This window comes from Neovison vison, chromosome 6, assembly GCF_020171115.1.
Source record: "Neovison vison isolate M4711 chromosome 6, ASM_NN_V1, whole genome shotgun sequence".
In the NCBI taxonomy this organism is placed as follows: domain Eukaryota; kingdom Metazoa; phylum Chordata; class Mammalia; order Carnivora; family Mustelidae; genus Neogale; species Neogale vison.
Window position 1 is genome coordinate 127661812 of NC_058096.1, and position 18411 is coordinate 127680222.

General features: G+C 37.7%; 1 protein-coding gene across 1 annotated transcript in view; it reads right to left on the minus strand.

Annotated features, from left to right (window-relative positions):
- PCCB (propionyl-CoA carboxylase subunit beta) overlaps positions 1–18411 on the minus strand; it is a 106911-nt gene that overhangs the window by 4070 nt on the left and 84430 nt on the right. Inside the window, exon 10 of the mRNA XM_044252308.1 lies at positions 12665–12788. Coding sequence (XP_044108243.1) covers positions 12665–12788 — 124 coding nt within the window. The remainder of the gene's footprint in view (positions 1–12664; positions 12789–18411) is intronic.

The following is an 18411-nucleotide window of genomic DNA, read 5'->3' on the forward strand; positions in this document are numbered from 1 at the left end:
CAGGCAGAGCGAGAGAGGAAGGGAAGCAGGCTCCCTGCTGAGCAGAGAGCCCGATGCGGGGCTCGATCCCAGGACCCTGAGATCATGACCTGAGCCGAAGGCAGCGGCTTAACCCACTAGTTTCCTCATCAGGGAATGTGAAGGGAACCCTTACACACCAAGAAAAATAGGGAAGACACTTGCCCCAACACTTGCCAAAGAGGGTCCAGGAGCAGTAGCCTCAGCTCTGAGGGCACAGGCTCTCTTGCTGGGAGCACAGGCTTGCAGACAGGGAGACTCTGCCTCACAAGCTAAAAGGACTGCTGCCACCTGGGTTACAGGCTGAGCTGGCCCCATGGAACCAGCAGTGGGAAGTATCATTCAAAGGCTGCTCTTAGCAATTCCCCATAGCTTGGCTTCAGTTATACCTGTGTGCCCTTGGGAATTTACTTTACTTTTCTGAGCCTGAGGTTCCTCCCCTGCAAAGCTGGGATGTTACTACCTCCTACCATAGTTGTAAGGATTAAAGGAGGTGGTATCTGTAAAGCGGCACAGAATAAGAGCTCAATTACTAGTGTATCTCCTCTCCTAGAATAATTCCCAACCTACTGTATGAAGCCACATTACCCTGATGCCAAAACAAGATGAGGACATCTTAAGAGAAGAATGCAGACCAAAATCCCTCATGAACACAAAAATTCCTAAGATATTACCAAATCAAATCCAGCAATACACAAAAAACACGAATGCATCCTGACCAAATGGGGTTTATCTCGAGAAGTCAGGGTTGATCTAACATGTGAAAACCAATCAAATTATACTAAACAGAAGAAAAAAACAATATAGTCTTTTCAAAAAATAAAAAGAAAGATCTGACAGCATCCAATATTCAGTCATAACTCAAAACCAGCATGGGGCATCTGGGTGGCTCACAATTAAGCATCCAACTCCTGGTTTCAGCTAAGGTCATGATCTCCGGGTGAGGAGATCAAACCTGGTGTTGGCTCCACACTCAGAGTGAAGTCTTCTTGAGATTCTCTCTCTTCTCCCTCTGTCCCTACCCCACTCACATGCTCTCTCTCTAAAATAAATAAATAAATCATTAAAAAACAACAAAAAGAAACAGAAACAAAACTAGCAGTAACCTAGCAGTACAGTGGAATTTTCATTATCTGATAAGAGTATCTTTAAAAAAAAAAAAAAACCTTATACACACTCATGGATCAGAAGAATAGATAAATTCCCAAAGTGATCTATACCAGTCCTGGCTGAAAGAACTTTCTATGAATGTTATCTGACTATACTATTCAACATGGTAGCCACTAGAGCTATTAAGCACTTGAAATACAGCTACTACAACCAAGAAACCAAGTTTCTAATTATATTCAATTTTAATTACATATTATTAAACTAATTAATTGATATTTATATACCATAAAATAATTATATAATAAATGAATTAATAAAATATGTTATAAATTATTAATCATATAGTATTAAATACTACAAACTACTTATCTTAAAGTTTAACAAGCTAGCATACTGAATAGAACTATTTTTTAATTTAATTTCTTTTCAGTGTAACAGAATTCATTGTTTTATGCACCACACCCAGTGCTCCATGCAATCCGTGCCCTCCATAATACCCACCACCTGGCTCCCCCAACCTCCCACCCCCCACCCCTTCAAAACCCTCAGGTGGTTTTTCAGAGTCCATAGTCTCTCATGGTTCATCTCCTCTTCCAATTTCCCTCAACTCCCTTCTCCTTTCCATCTCCCTATGTCTTCCATGTTATTTGTTATGCTCCACAGATAAGTGAAACCATAAGATAATTGACTCTCTGCTTGACTTATTTCACTCAGCATAATCTCTTCCAGTCCCATCCATGTTGCTACAAAAGTTGGGTATTCATCCTTTCTGATGGAGGCATAATACTCCATAGTGTATATGGACCACATCTTCCTTATCCATTCGTCCGTTGAAGGGCATCTTGGTTCTTTCCACAATTTGGCAACCGTGGCCATTGCTGCTATAAACACTGGGGTACAGATGGCCCTTCTTTTCACTACATCTGTATCTTTGGGGTAAATATCCAGTAGTGCAATTGCAGGGTCATAGGGAAGTTTAATAAGCTAGCATATTGAACAGACCTATATTTTTAAGCATCTTTCAAAATCATAGGCATTCTCTTACAAAAATTGATAAGCAGATTCTAAAATTCATATGGTAGGGGCACCTGGGTGGCTCAGTCATTAAGTGTCTGCCTTTGGCTCAGGTCATGATCCCAGGGTCCTGGAATTGAGCCCCACGTCAGGCTCCCTGCTCAGTGGGAAGCCTGCTTCTCCCTTTCCCACTCCCTCTGCTTGTATTCCCTCTCTCACTCCATCAAATAAAATATTTAAAAATAATAAATAAAAATAAAATTCATATAGTAATACAAAGGAGAGAGAATAGTCAAAAACAATTTTTTTTTTATTGGAAGACTTACGCTAGTTGACTTATTCAAGACTTACCAAAAAAGCACAGTTTCGACTTCAGCACTATTAACATTTTGGACTGGATAATTCTTTGTTGATGGGGTTTGTCTTGTGTGTATAGGATGTTTAGCAGCATCTCTGGCCTCCACCCACTCGATGACAGTAGCACCCACTGTCCCCCAGAATCCACACTTGTGACAACGAAAAATGTTTCCAGGATCCTGACACTGCCCCAAGATGAGAACCACTAAGAACTATGAAGCTTCAATAATCAAGGCAATATGGCACAGGCATAAAGGTAGACAAAATGACAATGAAACAGGATAGACTGTGAAGAAATAGAACCACACAACTGATTTTAGACCTGGCACCAAAACAATTCAACGTGGAAAGAAGTCTTCTTAACAAATGGTGATGAAACAATTAACAATCTATATTAAAAACACACACACACACATACACACACACACACAACACCATGAAATTAGACTGTTTCATTCTATATACCAAAATTAATTCAAAATAGATCAAAGACCTTAATATAAAATCCAGAACCCAAAACTAGGCAATAATATTGGACTATCTTTGCAACCTTGTAGTAGGCAAAAATTTCTTAGAAAGGACACAAAAGCTCTAATCATAAATAAAACACATTGATAAATGGGGCTTCATCCAACGTTTAAAATAATGCAAGTCTAAAGATGCCCTTAATTTACTGAACACATACCTGACAAAGGACTCACATCCAAAATATATAAGGAATGCTAAAAATAATGAAAAAGAAATAACTCAGAAAAATAGGGAAACCTTTCCTCTTGCTAAATGCATTTTCTGAGATGTTCTATATCTTGTTTTGGACAGTGATAACAAGGTTAGATACAGCTGTCAAATTGTCAAAACCTATCAAAATGAGCATTTGAAAGCTGTATATTTTATTGTGTGTAAATTATAATTCAATAAAAGAAAAATGTTTTAAATCTCCCTTCCTTCCTATCCAAAATCTATGTTAATGATCTGAAATCAAGAATCTGAGTGATAACTCCCAGAAAAAAAAAAAAAATCCTAAATTAAGAAACTGCAGAAAGTACCCAGAAGTTATACTCAAAATCAAATTGAAAAGAAAGATGAGCACTGACAACCAAAACAAGATGTAATCATTGGGGAAATGAACACAGAAATGGAAAACCTGCAGCCCCGAGCTGCCATGGAATGGGCCCCATGTCCAGAGGCCTGGTCTTAGCATCTTAGGCCAAGTCCCAGGGATATACAGAGAGTGTGGCACCCAGAGAGTGCCCAAGGAGCCGTGGCTAATTGCTACAAAGAAAAAATGAGAACCAGAACAGAAGCTCCCTATCTGAGCCTCTGAAGTGGCCTTTTAGTAACAGGGAATGAAGACGTCAATAAAACGAAGCTTTCTTCAAAAAAGCAGTAACTTACTGAACTTCCACATCTTACCTTTCCATAAATATCACAAAGAATTTTTAAGCCAAGTAAAAAAGAAGTCAAGGAACCACAATGGATTCAAGTGTTCAGGCTCTAGCCAGAGCTGGGGAGGGCCCCTGGGATAGACATCCTGGCTATTTCTAGAGCAAACTTTCAGGACAAGCAAAGCAGTTTCTTAAAAAGTGAGCCTATGAAAGTCAACCTGTACCTGCAGACATAGTCATGGGTTGAGAAAGATCTTAAAGCAGACAAAGAAACCATGTGAAGTCCATGCCAGGGAATGACATAGCTAAAAGGAGAAACTAAAGGAATGTATGGACAGTTATGAACTTACTGGAGGAACAAAATGCAATTTTCAATAGGTGTGGATTCCTGAGTTTAAACACTTTTTCTAAACAACAAAATGGTGAAGTGGGCAGCTCCAAGCTCCTGTCCTCCAACAGAAACAAAACAAAACAAGCAGAAACTCTGGAATAAGTGAAGGTTTACAACAATCAAAAGAAAGTCAAATCAAGAAAATAGGCAACTTAAGGGGTACCTCGGGGACTCAGGTAGTACAGCAACTGACTCTTAATCTCAGGGTTGTGAGTTTGAGCCCCATGATGGGCGTGGAGCCTACTTAAAAAAAGAAGGAATGAACGAACGAACGAACGAACGAAGGGAAGGAAGGAAAGAAAACAGAAGAGAAGAAAGAAAAGAATAAAAGCAACTTAAAAATAGTAGGAAAGACTTGTTGGTATTCTTAATTACACTTGCCCCATACTCCCTAGTTCTAGAGGGAACAAAGAAGACCTGTCACCAGTTATCACACAGGTCTGTTCGAAGTTGTCTGAAAGGCTGACTTTCATCTCTGTTTCACCTAACTTGGAACTCACCCAGGCCAGAAAAGTGGCAGACATTGCTCAAAATCAAAGGAAAAACCTGCAGATATCTGGGGCAAAAGATTATGCTTCAGTCATCTAAGGCCTAGGAGGAAAAAGAAAAAAAAAAACAGAGTTTCTCTTGGAAATTAGGGCACTCAAGAACACTTACATATACAGGGGATTTTAGAAAGACATGGATATGTCTAGAACCAGATACATACTCAGAAAAGACCTGAGAAAAGGAAATATCTTAAGATGAATGAAAATGAAAACACATTACCAACAAATAACCTAAGAAGATCTTAAGTGTTAACCTTGGGTTGATCCCTAAGTTCAGTTTAAGTCTAAGTGAGAGAACCCCAGCACAGAGCCAATCCTCAAAGACTAGAAGAGGTGTTTCCTTGTTTGTCTGTTTTAGCACCTGGTGGTCAAGGATACCTCTGTTAAAACCCCAGCTGGATACAAGTTAAGGAAAAGAAACTTCAGTGACCACATACAGGAAGGAATATACTCTGCAAAAATAATCAGGAGAAGTCACTAGACAAATGGACTATTACAGCATTCAGTGATCAATAACAACAAAGCTTAAATTATAATATCCAAATGTCTAGTTTTCAATAAAAAATAACAAGGCTTACAAAGAAACAGGAAAACAGCCACTCAGACAAAATAAATAGACAGAAAATGTCCCTCAGGAAGCCAGACACTGAACTTACTAGACAATTTTTTTGTTTGTTTAAAATTTATTTATTTATTTGACAACGATAGAGAGAGCGAGCACAAGTACAGGGAGTGGCAAGCAGAGGGAGAGGGAGAAGCAGGCTCCCCAGGGAGCAGAGAGCCTGATGCAGGACTCAATCCCAGGACCCTGGGGTCATGACTTGAGCCACAGGCAGACACTTAACCAACTAGCAACCCAGATGCCCCTGACAATAAAAATTTTAAAATAACTGTCTTAAATATGGTCAAAGACGTAAAGAAAAACATGAACAAAGAAATTTAAAAATCAGAAAAACAACGTATGAACAGAATGAGAATATCAAAAAGATAGAAATCATAAAAAGGAACCAAACAGATTCTGGGGCTGAAAACTACCATAATTGAAGTTAAAAAAAAAAAAAAAAAAATCACTACAGGGGATCAGTAGCAGATTTGAGAAAAAGAAGAAAGGATCAAGAAACATGAAGATAAATTATCCAGTCTGAGCAAAAAGAAAAGAAAAAATGGGGGCGCCTAGGTGGCTCAGCAGGTTAAAGCCTCTGCCTTCGGCTCAGGTCATGATCCCAAAGTCCTGGGATCGAGCCCCACATCGGGCTCTCTGCTCAGCAGGGAGCCTGCTTCCTCCTCTCTCTCTGCCTGCCTCTCTGAGTACCTGTGATTTCTGTCTGTCAAATAAATAAATAAAATCTTTAAAACAAAAAAAAAAAAAAAGAAAGAAAAGAAAAAATGAAGTGAATAGAAACTAAGAGACCTATGAAATACCATCATCCAAACCAACATATGCAGCGAGGAAATACTAGAGGGAGGAGAAAGAGAAAAAAAGGACAGAGATTTGAAGATATCATGTCCAAAAACTTCCCAAATTTTCTTTTGTTTTATTTTGTTTTTATTTTGACAGAGATCACAAGTAGGCAGAGAGGCAGGCAGAGAGAGGAGGGGAAGCAGGCTCCCTGACAAGCAGAGAGCTGGATGCGGGGCTCGATCCCAGGACCCTGGGATCACGACCTGAGCTGAAGGCAGAGGCTTTAACCCACTGAGCCACCCAGGCGCCCCAAAACTTCCCAAATTTGACGTAAGACATGAAGTGACAAATCCAGGAAACTAAATAGGATAAACACAAACAGAAGAATGTGGCTTAGTGGAGCCACATTATCATCAAATTACTAAAAGATAAAGACAAAATCTTAAAAGTAGCAAGACAGAAGTGACTCACCATATACAAGAGATCCTTGGTAAGATTATCAATTGATTTCTGAGTAGAAAAACTATGGAACCCAAAAGACAATGGAATGACTTAGAGCACAGAAAGAATAAAACTGTCAACCAAGAACTCCATGTTTGGCAAACTGTCCTTGAAAAATGAGGGACAAATTAAGACATTCCAAGATCAAAGCTGAAGAGTTCATTATCACTAGACTTTCCCTACAAGAAATGGAAAAAGGAATCCTTCAGGTTGAAATGAAAAAACAACAACAACACTAGACCATACCACACAACTGTATGAAGAAAAAAAAGATCTCTAGGAAAGGCAACTACATGGGGAAAATATCATTTTTTGTAATACCATTTTTTAAAAAGATTTCATTTATTTATTTGACAGATAGAGATCACAAGTAGGCAGAGAGGCAGACAGAGACAGAGAGAGGAGGAAGCAGGCTCCCTGCTGAGCAGAGAGCCCAACCTGGGGCTCAATCCCAGGACCTTGGGATCATGACCTAAGCTGAAGGCAGAGGCTCAACCCACTGAGCCACCCAGGTGCCCCCTACCATTTTTTATTTCTTACGTGATTTAAAAAACAGAGCCCAGAAAGTTTTACTGGTGAACTCTACAAAACATTTAAGAAATTACACCAATTCTCTAAAATCTCTCCCAGAAAGAATCAGAGGGAATATTTCCTAAATTATTCTATGAGGCCAGCATTATGCTATTACTAAAACCAGACAAAGACATTACAAGAAAATGCAGACCAATGTCTCTCATTAACACAAACATAAGAATCCTCAACAAAATATTAGTAAATCAAATCTGGCAATGTTATAAAAATAATTATATACCACTTCCAACTAGGATTTATCACAGGTAGGCAGATTCAATGTTTGAAAATCAATTCATGTAATCCATTGCATCAACAGGCTAAAGAAGAAAAATCACATGAACCTATCATTAGATACAGAAAAAGCAATACTAGGAATAAAAAGGCAACTTCTCAACTTGATAAAGAACATCTAACAAAAAAATCTACAGCTAACATTATACATAATGGTGAAAAACTAGAAGCCTTCCTACTAAGATCAGATACAAGGCAAAAATGTCCCCTCTCACCACTACTTTTCAAAATTGTACTGCAAGTCCTAGCTAATCCAATAAAACAAGAAAATATACAAAAGGTACATAGACTGGGAAGGAAGAAATCAAACTGTCTTTGTTCACAGATAACATAATAATCTATGTAGAAAATCCTAAAGAATTGGCAAAAACACTGCTCAATCTAATAAGCAGTTATAACAAGTTTTCAGGATACAAAGTTAATACACAAAAGTTAATCACTTTCCCATATACCAGTAGTGAATATGAAACTAAGAACACAATACTATTTACATTACCCAAAAAAGAAACACATAGGCAGAAAACTAACAAAACATATTTTAAGATCTATATGAGGAAAACTACACAACTCTGATGAACAAAATGGAAGAATAAATGGAAACACATTCCCTGGTTATGGATAGGAAGACTCAATCTTATCAAGAAGTCAAGTATTTCCAACTTACTCTCTAGATTTAACACTATTACAATCAAAATCCCAACAAGTTATTTTGTGGATTATTGACAGACTTATCTAAAGAATATATTGAGGGGCAAAAACCCCAGAACAGCCAACACAATATTGAAAGACAAAATGAAGTTGAAGGACTGATAATACCTAACTGCAAGACTTGCTGTAAAGCTACAGTAATCAAGACATGTAGTACTGGTGAAAGAAAAAACAAATACATCAGTGGAACAGAACATAGAAACCAGAAACAGACCCACATAAATATAACAAACTGATCTTTGATAATAAATAAATAAATACATAAATAAATAAAACAAAGGCAATATAATGGAAGAAAGACCATCTTTTCATCAAATAGTGCTGGAACAACTGGAAATCCACAAGCAAAAAAATTAATCTAGACACAAACCTTAAACTTTTCATGAAAATTAACTCAAAAATGGATCCAGAGAACTGAATGCAAAACACAAAACTTGAAAACACCTAGAACATAACATAGGAGAAAAACAACTTTGGGTATGGTGGCATCTTCCCAGTGACACTACCAAAGGCATCACCTAGGAAAAAATAATTGATAAGCTGACCTCATTACAATTTAAAATTTCTGCTCTGCAAATGATGCTGTCTAAAGAAATGAGAAGATAATAGTCTGGGAGAAAATATTTGCAAAATATATGTGTGATAAAGGAACTGCTATCTAATGTATATAAAAAGCTCTTAAAACTCAACAATAAGAAAATATGATTAAAAAATGAGCTAAAGATTTAAAAGGGGGGCGGCTAAAGATCTGGACACCTCACCAAAGGAAACAAAAATATACATATGGCAAATAAGCACATGATAAGATACTCTACATCATGTCATCAGGGAAATGCACAAATCAAAATGAGAAACCACTACACAAGTATGAGAATGGCCAAAATCCAGAACACTGACTGACAAGATCAAATCCTGGTGAGGATGCAGAACAGAAACTCCTGGTGTGTCAATGTACATTCATCAGTTGTAACAAATGCACCACTCTGGTTCAGGATATTGATAGTGAAGTAAGCTGTGCATGTGTGACAGCAGATTGTATATGGGAACTCTGTAGTTTTCACTTAATTTTGCTGTGAAACTAAAGAGCTCCAAAAAATAAAATTTATTATATAAAAAGGATTATACACCATGACCAAGTTGGATGTACTGTAATAATGCAGAGCGGTTCAACATACAAAATATCAATGAAGGACAAAAACTACACGCTCATTTCAAATGTTGCAGAAAAGGAATCTGACAAAATCTACCAACCCTTCAAGATTTAAAAAAAAAAAAAAAGATTCAGAAAACCAGGAACAGAAGGAAATTTTCTCACCACGATGAAGGGCATTTATGAAAATTCCATACCTAACATATTCAATGGTGAAAGACAAAGTTCACCCCCTAAGATCAGGACCAAAATAAGGATGCCTGCTTTCACCAATGCTATTCAACAGTGTGCTGGATATTCTAGCCAGAACAACTAGACAAGATAAAAATAATAAAAAGTAACCAAATTGGAGAGAATGTAAAAATATCTTTTTTGCAAAAAATATGATCCCATATAATATCCCAGAGAATCCACAAGAAGGCTAGTAAAGCTAATAAACTCTGCAAAGTTGCAGGTTGCAGGACCAACAAACAAAAATCAGTTGTGTAGTTGTCTTTCTATACACTAACAACAAACAATCCAAAACGGAAATCAAGAAAGTAATTCCATTTATAATGGTATCTAAAAGAATAAAACACGTAAGAGTAAATTTAACCAAGAGGTGAAAGACTTGTACACTAAAAACTACAAAGTATTACTGAAAGAAATAAAAGACCAAAATAAATGGAAAGACACGTTATGCTCACAGGTCGAAACATTAAAATGTTAATACCGCCTAAAGTGATCTACAGATTCAATGCAAAACTTATCAAAATTCCAACATGCTTTTTTGCAGAAATGGAAAAGCCAATCCTCAAATTCATATGGAACTGCAAGGACCCAGAAAGCAAAACCAATCTTTTTTTTTTTTTTTAAGATTTTTATTTATTTATATGATAGAAATCACAAGTAGGCAGGGAGGCAGGCAGAGAGAGGAAGGGATGCAGGCTCCCTGCTGAGCAGAGAGCCCGATGCGGGGCTTGATCCCAGGACCCTGGGACCATGACCTGAGCTAAAGGCAGAGAGGCTTAACCCACTGAGCCATCCAGGCACCCCGCAAACCAATTTAAAAAAAAAAAAAAAAACATGAGACGATTCACACTTCTCAATTCAAAACTTAGTACATAAAACTACGGTAATGAAAACCACCATGTGGATAAACCTAATTAGACCAATTAAATAGTATTAAGAGTCCAAGAAAAAAAAGTACATCTACAGCCCATTGATTTTTGACAAGGATATCAAGTTATTCAATTGGGAAGGAACTATCTATTCAACAAGTGGGTGTTCAGGTAACTGGACTTCTATGTGCAAAAGAATAAAGTTGGACCCTTAACTCATATCATATGTAAAAATTTACTCAAAATTGATCAAACCTAAATGTAAAAGCTAAGAGCATAAAATTCCTAAAAGAAAACTTAGGGAGAAAGTTTCATGACAGTGGACTTCTCAACAGGTACTCTGCGAAGCACAAACAACAAAGATATATTGGACTTCATCAAATTTTACAAATTTTGTGCACCAAATGACATTATCAAGAAAGTGAAAAGACAACCTACAGAATGGGAGGAAATACTGCAAAACATATAGCTGATAAGGGTTTAATACTCAAAATACAAAGCATTCCAACAACTCAACAACAAAAATAAATAATTAAAAATGCACAAAGGAATCTAATAGATATTTCTCTAAAGAAGACATACAAATGGCCAATAAGCATATGCGAAGATGCTCAACATCACTAATCATTAGGGAAATTTAAATGAAAACCACCCATTAGGATCGCTATTATCAAAACACACCAGGAAGTAACAAGTGCTGGAGGCAATGTGATGTAACTGGAACCCCCTGCTTTGCTAGTGAGAATGTAAATGTGCAGCCACTGTGGAAAACAGTACAATGTTTCCTCAAGGTAAACATAAAATTACCATATGACTAATGCCACTCATAGGTGTATACTCAAAGAACTGAAAACAGGGATTCAAATAGATATTTGCATACCGATGTCTATTGCAGTGTTATTCACAATAGCCAAAAGTTGGAAACAACCCAAGTGTCCATCACAGATGAATGATTAAACAAAATGTGGTATACACATGATGTGGAATAATACTTAGCCATGAAAAGTTAAAATAAAGTTCTGATACATGCTACCACGTTGATGACACTTGAAAACATTATGCTAAGTAAAATAAATTAGACCCAAAAAGACAACTATTATGTGATTCCACTTACACGGGATATCTAGAATGGGTAGATTCATAGAGAGTAGATTTAGATTATCAAGGTCTGGGGGGTAAGGTGAAAAGGAGTCTCTTCCTACTTGAAAAATTTCTGGAAGATAAAGGTTACAGCTGCACACAGTGTGAATGTAATTAACGCCACTACATTATACCCTTAAAAATGGTTAAAACAGCAACCTTTGAGCGCCTGTGTGGCTCAGTGGATTAAGGCTCTGCCTTCAGCTCGGGTTATGATCTCAGGGTCCTGGGATCGAGTCCCTCATCGGGCTCTCTGCTTGGTGGGGAGCCTGCTTCCTCTCTCTCTCTCTCTGCCTGCCTCTCTGCCTACTTGTGATCTTTCTCTGTCAAATAAACAAATAAACTCTTTTAAAAAATCAACCTTTAGATTATTTATATATATTTATATATTATACATGATAAAAAAATATTGTTAAAAAAAAACAGAAATAAAAGATGAAGCTGGGTCAATTAAGGGAGGGCATATTTCTCCTACACAGGGATTCAAAACAAACCTAAGACGGAAAACAGGAGATAAGCAGTGTCTACAGTCCCCATGTCACACTTCCACCAACTGTACCCATAGCACAGCCATGAACGAGTCTCCAACTGTGTACCAGGCACCACTGAAGACACCGGAAATAAAATGATGGCAAGGACTCCAACACCCCCACCCTCATGGAGCTCATAGTTCAGTGGGCGAGACAGAAATCTAACTAGGGGGAAACAGAAAGCAAATCTCTGAAAAAATAAAGACCCTCTTGACCCAAAAAAAGAAACTTATCTATAAACCCTTAAAAAATTAAAGAATGAAAGAAGCATTATGGGATATGAACATTAAAAGAGAAAAGAGCTATTACAACAACACAACATCTGAGTTTCTTCTCTGGCCATGGAGGGCTCACCTGAAGAGAAAGCCAGAAGGCAGACACTGTGAGCCCAGGCAGCCCTGGCCCCCAGCTGCCACCTGAGGTGTGTGAGAGCCTCTCCCACCTACCTGAAGCCACCTTAGGTTGGTTGCCAACAATTCCAACAGTCCTCCCGTTCATTCTTGCAAAACCAACAACGATATTCTTGGCATAATTGGGCATGATCTCAAAAAATTCTCGCTCATCAACAACCTGCAGGGATAAATTTACACCTGAGCTCAAAATGATAAAGAACCAGAGAGAGCTATATTACAAAATGACAGGCATTTACACTGCAGAATGACAAAGCTGGAGAGCCCCCACCCACCACAGGGTCTGTAAGCATGCAGGGAGGGCAGCACCTCTACCCTGCTGGGGAGGATAAACCAGTGCTCTATTTTTAAAGGTTCCATTTGAATTTGGCATTATTTTACTCTTTTAACCTTACTTTGAAATCATTTTAAACTTACATAAAAATTTCTGGTACAGTTAAAAAAAAAGTGTATATACCTCACCTAGATAATCCATTTAACATTTTACCACAGATGTTTTATTTTTCCCTCTCTGTCCCCACCCACATCTCCTCTCTCTCCTATGTATTCATATATATTTTTTCTTCTCTTTACATATGTACATTTATACACACAATTTTTCTCCTGAAGTTTTTGAGAGTAAGCTACAGACGTGATGCCACTTTACCTCTAAGTACCTCAGTATGTATCTCCTAAGAACAAGGACATTCTCAGGTAACTGCAGTGAGACTGTCAAAATCAGGAAACTAATACTATTATAAACCCTTGTTCCAATTTTGCCAGTTATTCCAATAACTCTTTATAGCAACAAAAATCTGGTCCTAGAATCTAACGGAAGAGCACCAGTCCCTTCTTTCAGCCTCCTTCAATATCCCCCCCCCCAGTCCTTTTCTTTATGATCAAGACATCTTTGAAGATCATAGATTGGTCATTTGGTTATTTGTCTTCAATTTGGGTTTAATATTTCTTCCTATTTAATTTCAGGGTGAGCATTTTTGGCAGAGTATCACAGAAGTGACCCTCTCAGTAAATCACATCAAAAGGCATATAATGGGACACCTGGGTGGCTCAGTCAGTTTTGTGTCCCATTCCTGATCACAGCTTAGGTCTTGATCTTAGGATCATGGGTTCAAGCCTGGGATTGGGTTCCATGCTGGGTGTGGAGCCTACTTTAAAGGAGGGGAGGAGCAGAATGTCTATTTGGCCATTAATGGTGGTAACATATGCAGGTCTCTCTCCTGCAAATTTCTTACTTTTCCACTTTTATTAAGTACACTGTGGGGAAATTCTTAGAAATGTAAAAATCCTATTTTTCATCACACTTTCACCCACTAGCTTTAGCACTCATGACTCTTCCCTGACACAATTATTGCCATGGTAGCTGTCGAATGGGGATTTCCCTAACCCCATTTATTAGTTGGCATTCTATTATCAAAAAGGTCTCTGTCTTTCCCATTTATTTACATCATCCACAAGTATGAACTTAGGAATTCTTGTTTTATTATGTGGACTGTAATCTTTATCATTATTTTATGTTTAAATCGCTCCATAGTTGCCAGAGAGAGCTCATTCAAGAGGGTTCCTGTGCCACTCTGATGTTTCTCCAACACTCACTGAGCACTGTTACATTCTGGAATTGCCTTACTTTCAGGTTCATCTTGTACTTTTTCTTGGCCCAAGCCCAGAATCAGCCATCTCTCCAAAGGGTTCAGATCCCTTTGGGATTGGGAGTTGGGGGATAAGACCGCTTCGAAAAAGCTGTCCTAGAAGACAGAGCTAGGAAAATCAAAGATACACACACGCACACATTTCTAAAAGTAGTATGATAACACTGAGTTCATACTAATAGCTCCAATTCTCATCCAATTCAACCACAGGACTCACTCTAATTTACCCCTTACCATATTCAGAACTCCTTTTTCCTACAGTAAACCCTGGACTCCCATTATCCTCAAAATGGACTTATTTAATCCTCAAATACAGAGAAACTGGTTTCAGAAATGCTACCCCAAATGACTGAAAAAAAAAATTCAGTATTGCTTAATAACTATTTGTCACTGGACTAAAGGTATATAGTCAAAATACTGTGTTCAAAAGTTACTCATTTGAAACACAGGTTCAATTTGTTTTTATTGCAACTGAAAGGTTTTCCCTCAGTCTTGATTTTTTTTTTTAAAGATTTTATTTATTTATTTGTCAGAGAGAGAGGGAGAGAGAGTGAGCACAGGCAGGCAGAGAGGCAGGCAGAGAGAGAAGCAGGCTCCCTGCCGAGCAAGGAGCCCAATGCGGGACTCGATCCCAGGACGCTGGGATCATGACCTGAGCCGAAGGCAGCTGCTTAACCAACTGAGCCACCCAGGCGTCCCTAATCTTGATTTTTTTAAATTTGTAAACATTAACATAATTTAACATCACTCCCCATCCCTTCTACCCTAATTCTATCCACCCTATCATTAATCTCATTTTCTGATTTATCTCTTATGCGTATATTACAGAAATGAGTAGATACATGTATACCTTTTTTAGTTCCCACTTCTGTTTAAGAAGGAAAGTAACCTACTACAGATACTCTTTAGCACCTCGGGTTTCTTCACTTAAAAATATATCCCAAGAATCACTTCCTATCAGCACAGAGATCACGCTTGCTCTTTTTCCTGCCTAGGACTCTACTGTGTGCATGTACCAAAGTTAACTCAACTAATCTCCCATGTGTTGCTTACATTATTTTAAATTCAAGTTGCCTACATTATTTTGCAATTGCAAATAACACAACAGTAGTAATCTTGTATGTCTATAATTTTGGATGCTGAGAAGTGTATCTTCAGTGTAAATATCTTCTAGGGGTGGTATCCCATTCCTGACACCGATAGCTGGGTTGCCTCACTGTCCTCAAATGTCTTCTCAGGACTGTCAGCACCTTTTAGGAAGGTCCCCATGCTACATTCTTTCCCTCAGTGGCTGGCGTGGTCTCCTTGTTCACAGCTGAATCTGAAGAGTTAGTGAGTTCTTCCCCGAACCTGACCAAGTCTCCTGTCAAGGGCAGGGTGGGTGTGGGAGCACCTTTGACTCTCACTCACCACTCCCTCTCCCTTTGCACTCAATGTTTTCTTTGTCTGTTTTCTGGGTTCACATGTAAATAATACCCACTTAGTCTTAGAAATTACCATATACCTTTCCCAGCAATTTATGAGAGTCAGCTCTGCCAGACTTACCAATAGAAAATGTTTTCAAGTTGTTTATTTTTTGCCAAACTGACATATGAGAAATGATGACTCAGTGTAATTTTAATTTGCATTTCCAACATAATGAGTCAAGTTGAAAATCTTTCCATATGTTTAAGGTCCATTTTATATATATTTTTGTGAGCTATCCATGGTTTCCTGTTTATCAATTTCCATCTTTACTTCTTCAATTTTTTTTTAAGATTTTATTTATTTGACAGACAGAGATCACAAGTAGGCAGAGAGGCAGGCAGAGAGTGAGGAGGAAGCAGGCTCCCCGCTGAGCAGAGAACCCAATGTGGGGCTCGATCCCAGAACCCTGGGATCATGACCCGAGCCGAAGGCAGAGGCTTTAACCCACTGAGCCACCCAGGCGCCCCTACTTCTTCAATTTTTAAGACTTTTTTTTTTACATATTAAGGCATATTAAGACATATTAAGTCTTTTTTTTTTTTTGAAGATTTATTTGAGAGAGAGAGACAGAGAGAGAAAGATAACATGAGCAGGGGGAACAGGGAGGGGATGGGAAGAGGGAGATTAACTGACTGAACCACCCAGGCACCCTGGGATACATGTCTTTTATTTGGGACCTACGTTGCAAATATTCCCTCCCACTTTGTTGCTTGTCTTTTGACTTTCTTTATAGATTTTTGCTATGCAGAATGGGATTTGTATTGTATTAATCATGTTTAAGGCAAGTATTTGTTTCTACCTATGGCTCCTTGGATTTCCCATAGTTTCTGCTTTATAAAGTCCATGGTTTTATCATTTGGGACATAGATTTTTTTATATCACCATTATGAGTCATAGCTTTTTAGCATGTAAAAACTACTTTCCTTGTCATATTTAAAGCTTGAATTTTACCTCATCCAATATTAGGATCACAAATGCTGCTGTGTTGTTTCTGTTCTCTGGTATACCTCTTGCCCATCCCTTATTTTTACCTTTTTAAAATCATTTTAAGTGTCTCCTATATACCACATATAGCTGGTCTTGGTTTATGAGAGAAATTAAAACTCTTTTTCTTTTAATAAAGGAAATAAGTAAGTTTAATAAGCTAAGCCATTCATATTTATTCACATAAAAGATTTGATTTTTACTCTATAATTATTTTCTATGAACCATGTTATATTTGCTGTTTGTGTATTTATACTGTTATTTACAAAGTTTACATATATATTTTTTTAAGATTTTATTTATTTATTTGACACAGAGAGAGATCACAAGCAGGCAGGGAGGCAGGCAGAGAGAGGAGGAAGCAGGCTCTCTGCAGAGCAGAGAGCCCGATGCAGGGCTCCATCCCATGACGCTGGGATCATGACCTGAGCCGAAGGCAGAGGCTTTAACCCACTGAGCCAACCAGGCGCCCCCAAAGTTTCTATTTTTTATCTAGTGAGTACTTTTGTAATTATACGTATTTTATAAGCCTTCATCTGTTGATTATTTACTGTTTTATTAACTGGGTTGCCTATTTGTAACAGTATCTGTTGATTCACAATAATCAGTGAACTTAGTCTACTATACTTTCTTCTTCCTTCTCCTCCCATTTTTTCAGCTGCATTTTTTCTCCAACTAAAACATAGCATTTATACATTGTCTCCCACCCTCATTTCCAGCTCTGCTTTAGTCTTAGACTTATAATTAAATAAGACCATTAATCCTCTCCTCAAAATTTCTCCTTGGAAATCTCTTGCTTGGATGACACTCATCTGCTAGAAGATTCCTCAAGAAAAGCCTAGGGACACAGTATTCCCTCAGTTCTTGCATAGTTAAAACTGGTTTTCTTTAGTCTTAATATATGAACATCAGCTTGGCAAGATATAAAATCCTTAGTCTCATAATCTCTCCTCAAGTCTCCTGAAAGTACCTTCCCATTGTTGCCTTGTTTTAGGTGTTGCTTTTGAGAAGTCTGATGCTACTCAGTCTCTCCTCTTTGTAATGTACAGGAAATTTCTGCCTCCAAGTCCTGAAGATTTTTTATTTTAAAAATCTAATACTCACACTTGAATTTTTACTCAAGTTTTACCCAAGGTTAATTTTCCAAGGTGCTCAGTGGGCTTTTTCATTAGGTAGCTATAGGTCTTATATAGGTTTTCTTAGAACACAGTTTTAAACATTAATTCAGGTCTTGGTTTTCTTTCTTAGTCACTCCAATTACATCTATACTCACTCTTTGCTTATCATCTACTTAAATCACTTTTTTACCTTTTTATCTTCAATTTCTTGGTTTTTCCGACTTTCCTTCAGTGTTCCTTATTAAAGTTCATTCAAGTGAATTCTCCCTAAAACACTTTCTGTCTTCATGTCTGATAAATAATTCTGGTCCCCCCACCCATTTTAATTCAATCAACTCTAACTTTACATCTATTTTATGTCCGTTTTGTCATGAATTTCTAAGTTTCTGGTTTTCATAACCTCAAATACTTCCTTGAAGCTACTGAACTCAGACTGCAGTATGATCATCTACTTCATGATTAACTTTATAGCAAAGGGTGTTTTCTCAATTGAAGTTTTTTATTCTCTTTCTATTTTAATAAGCTTTATATAAACTATTTGTATCTGTGCATTTTGTTCACAGAGTTG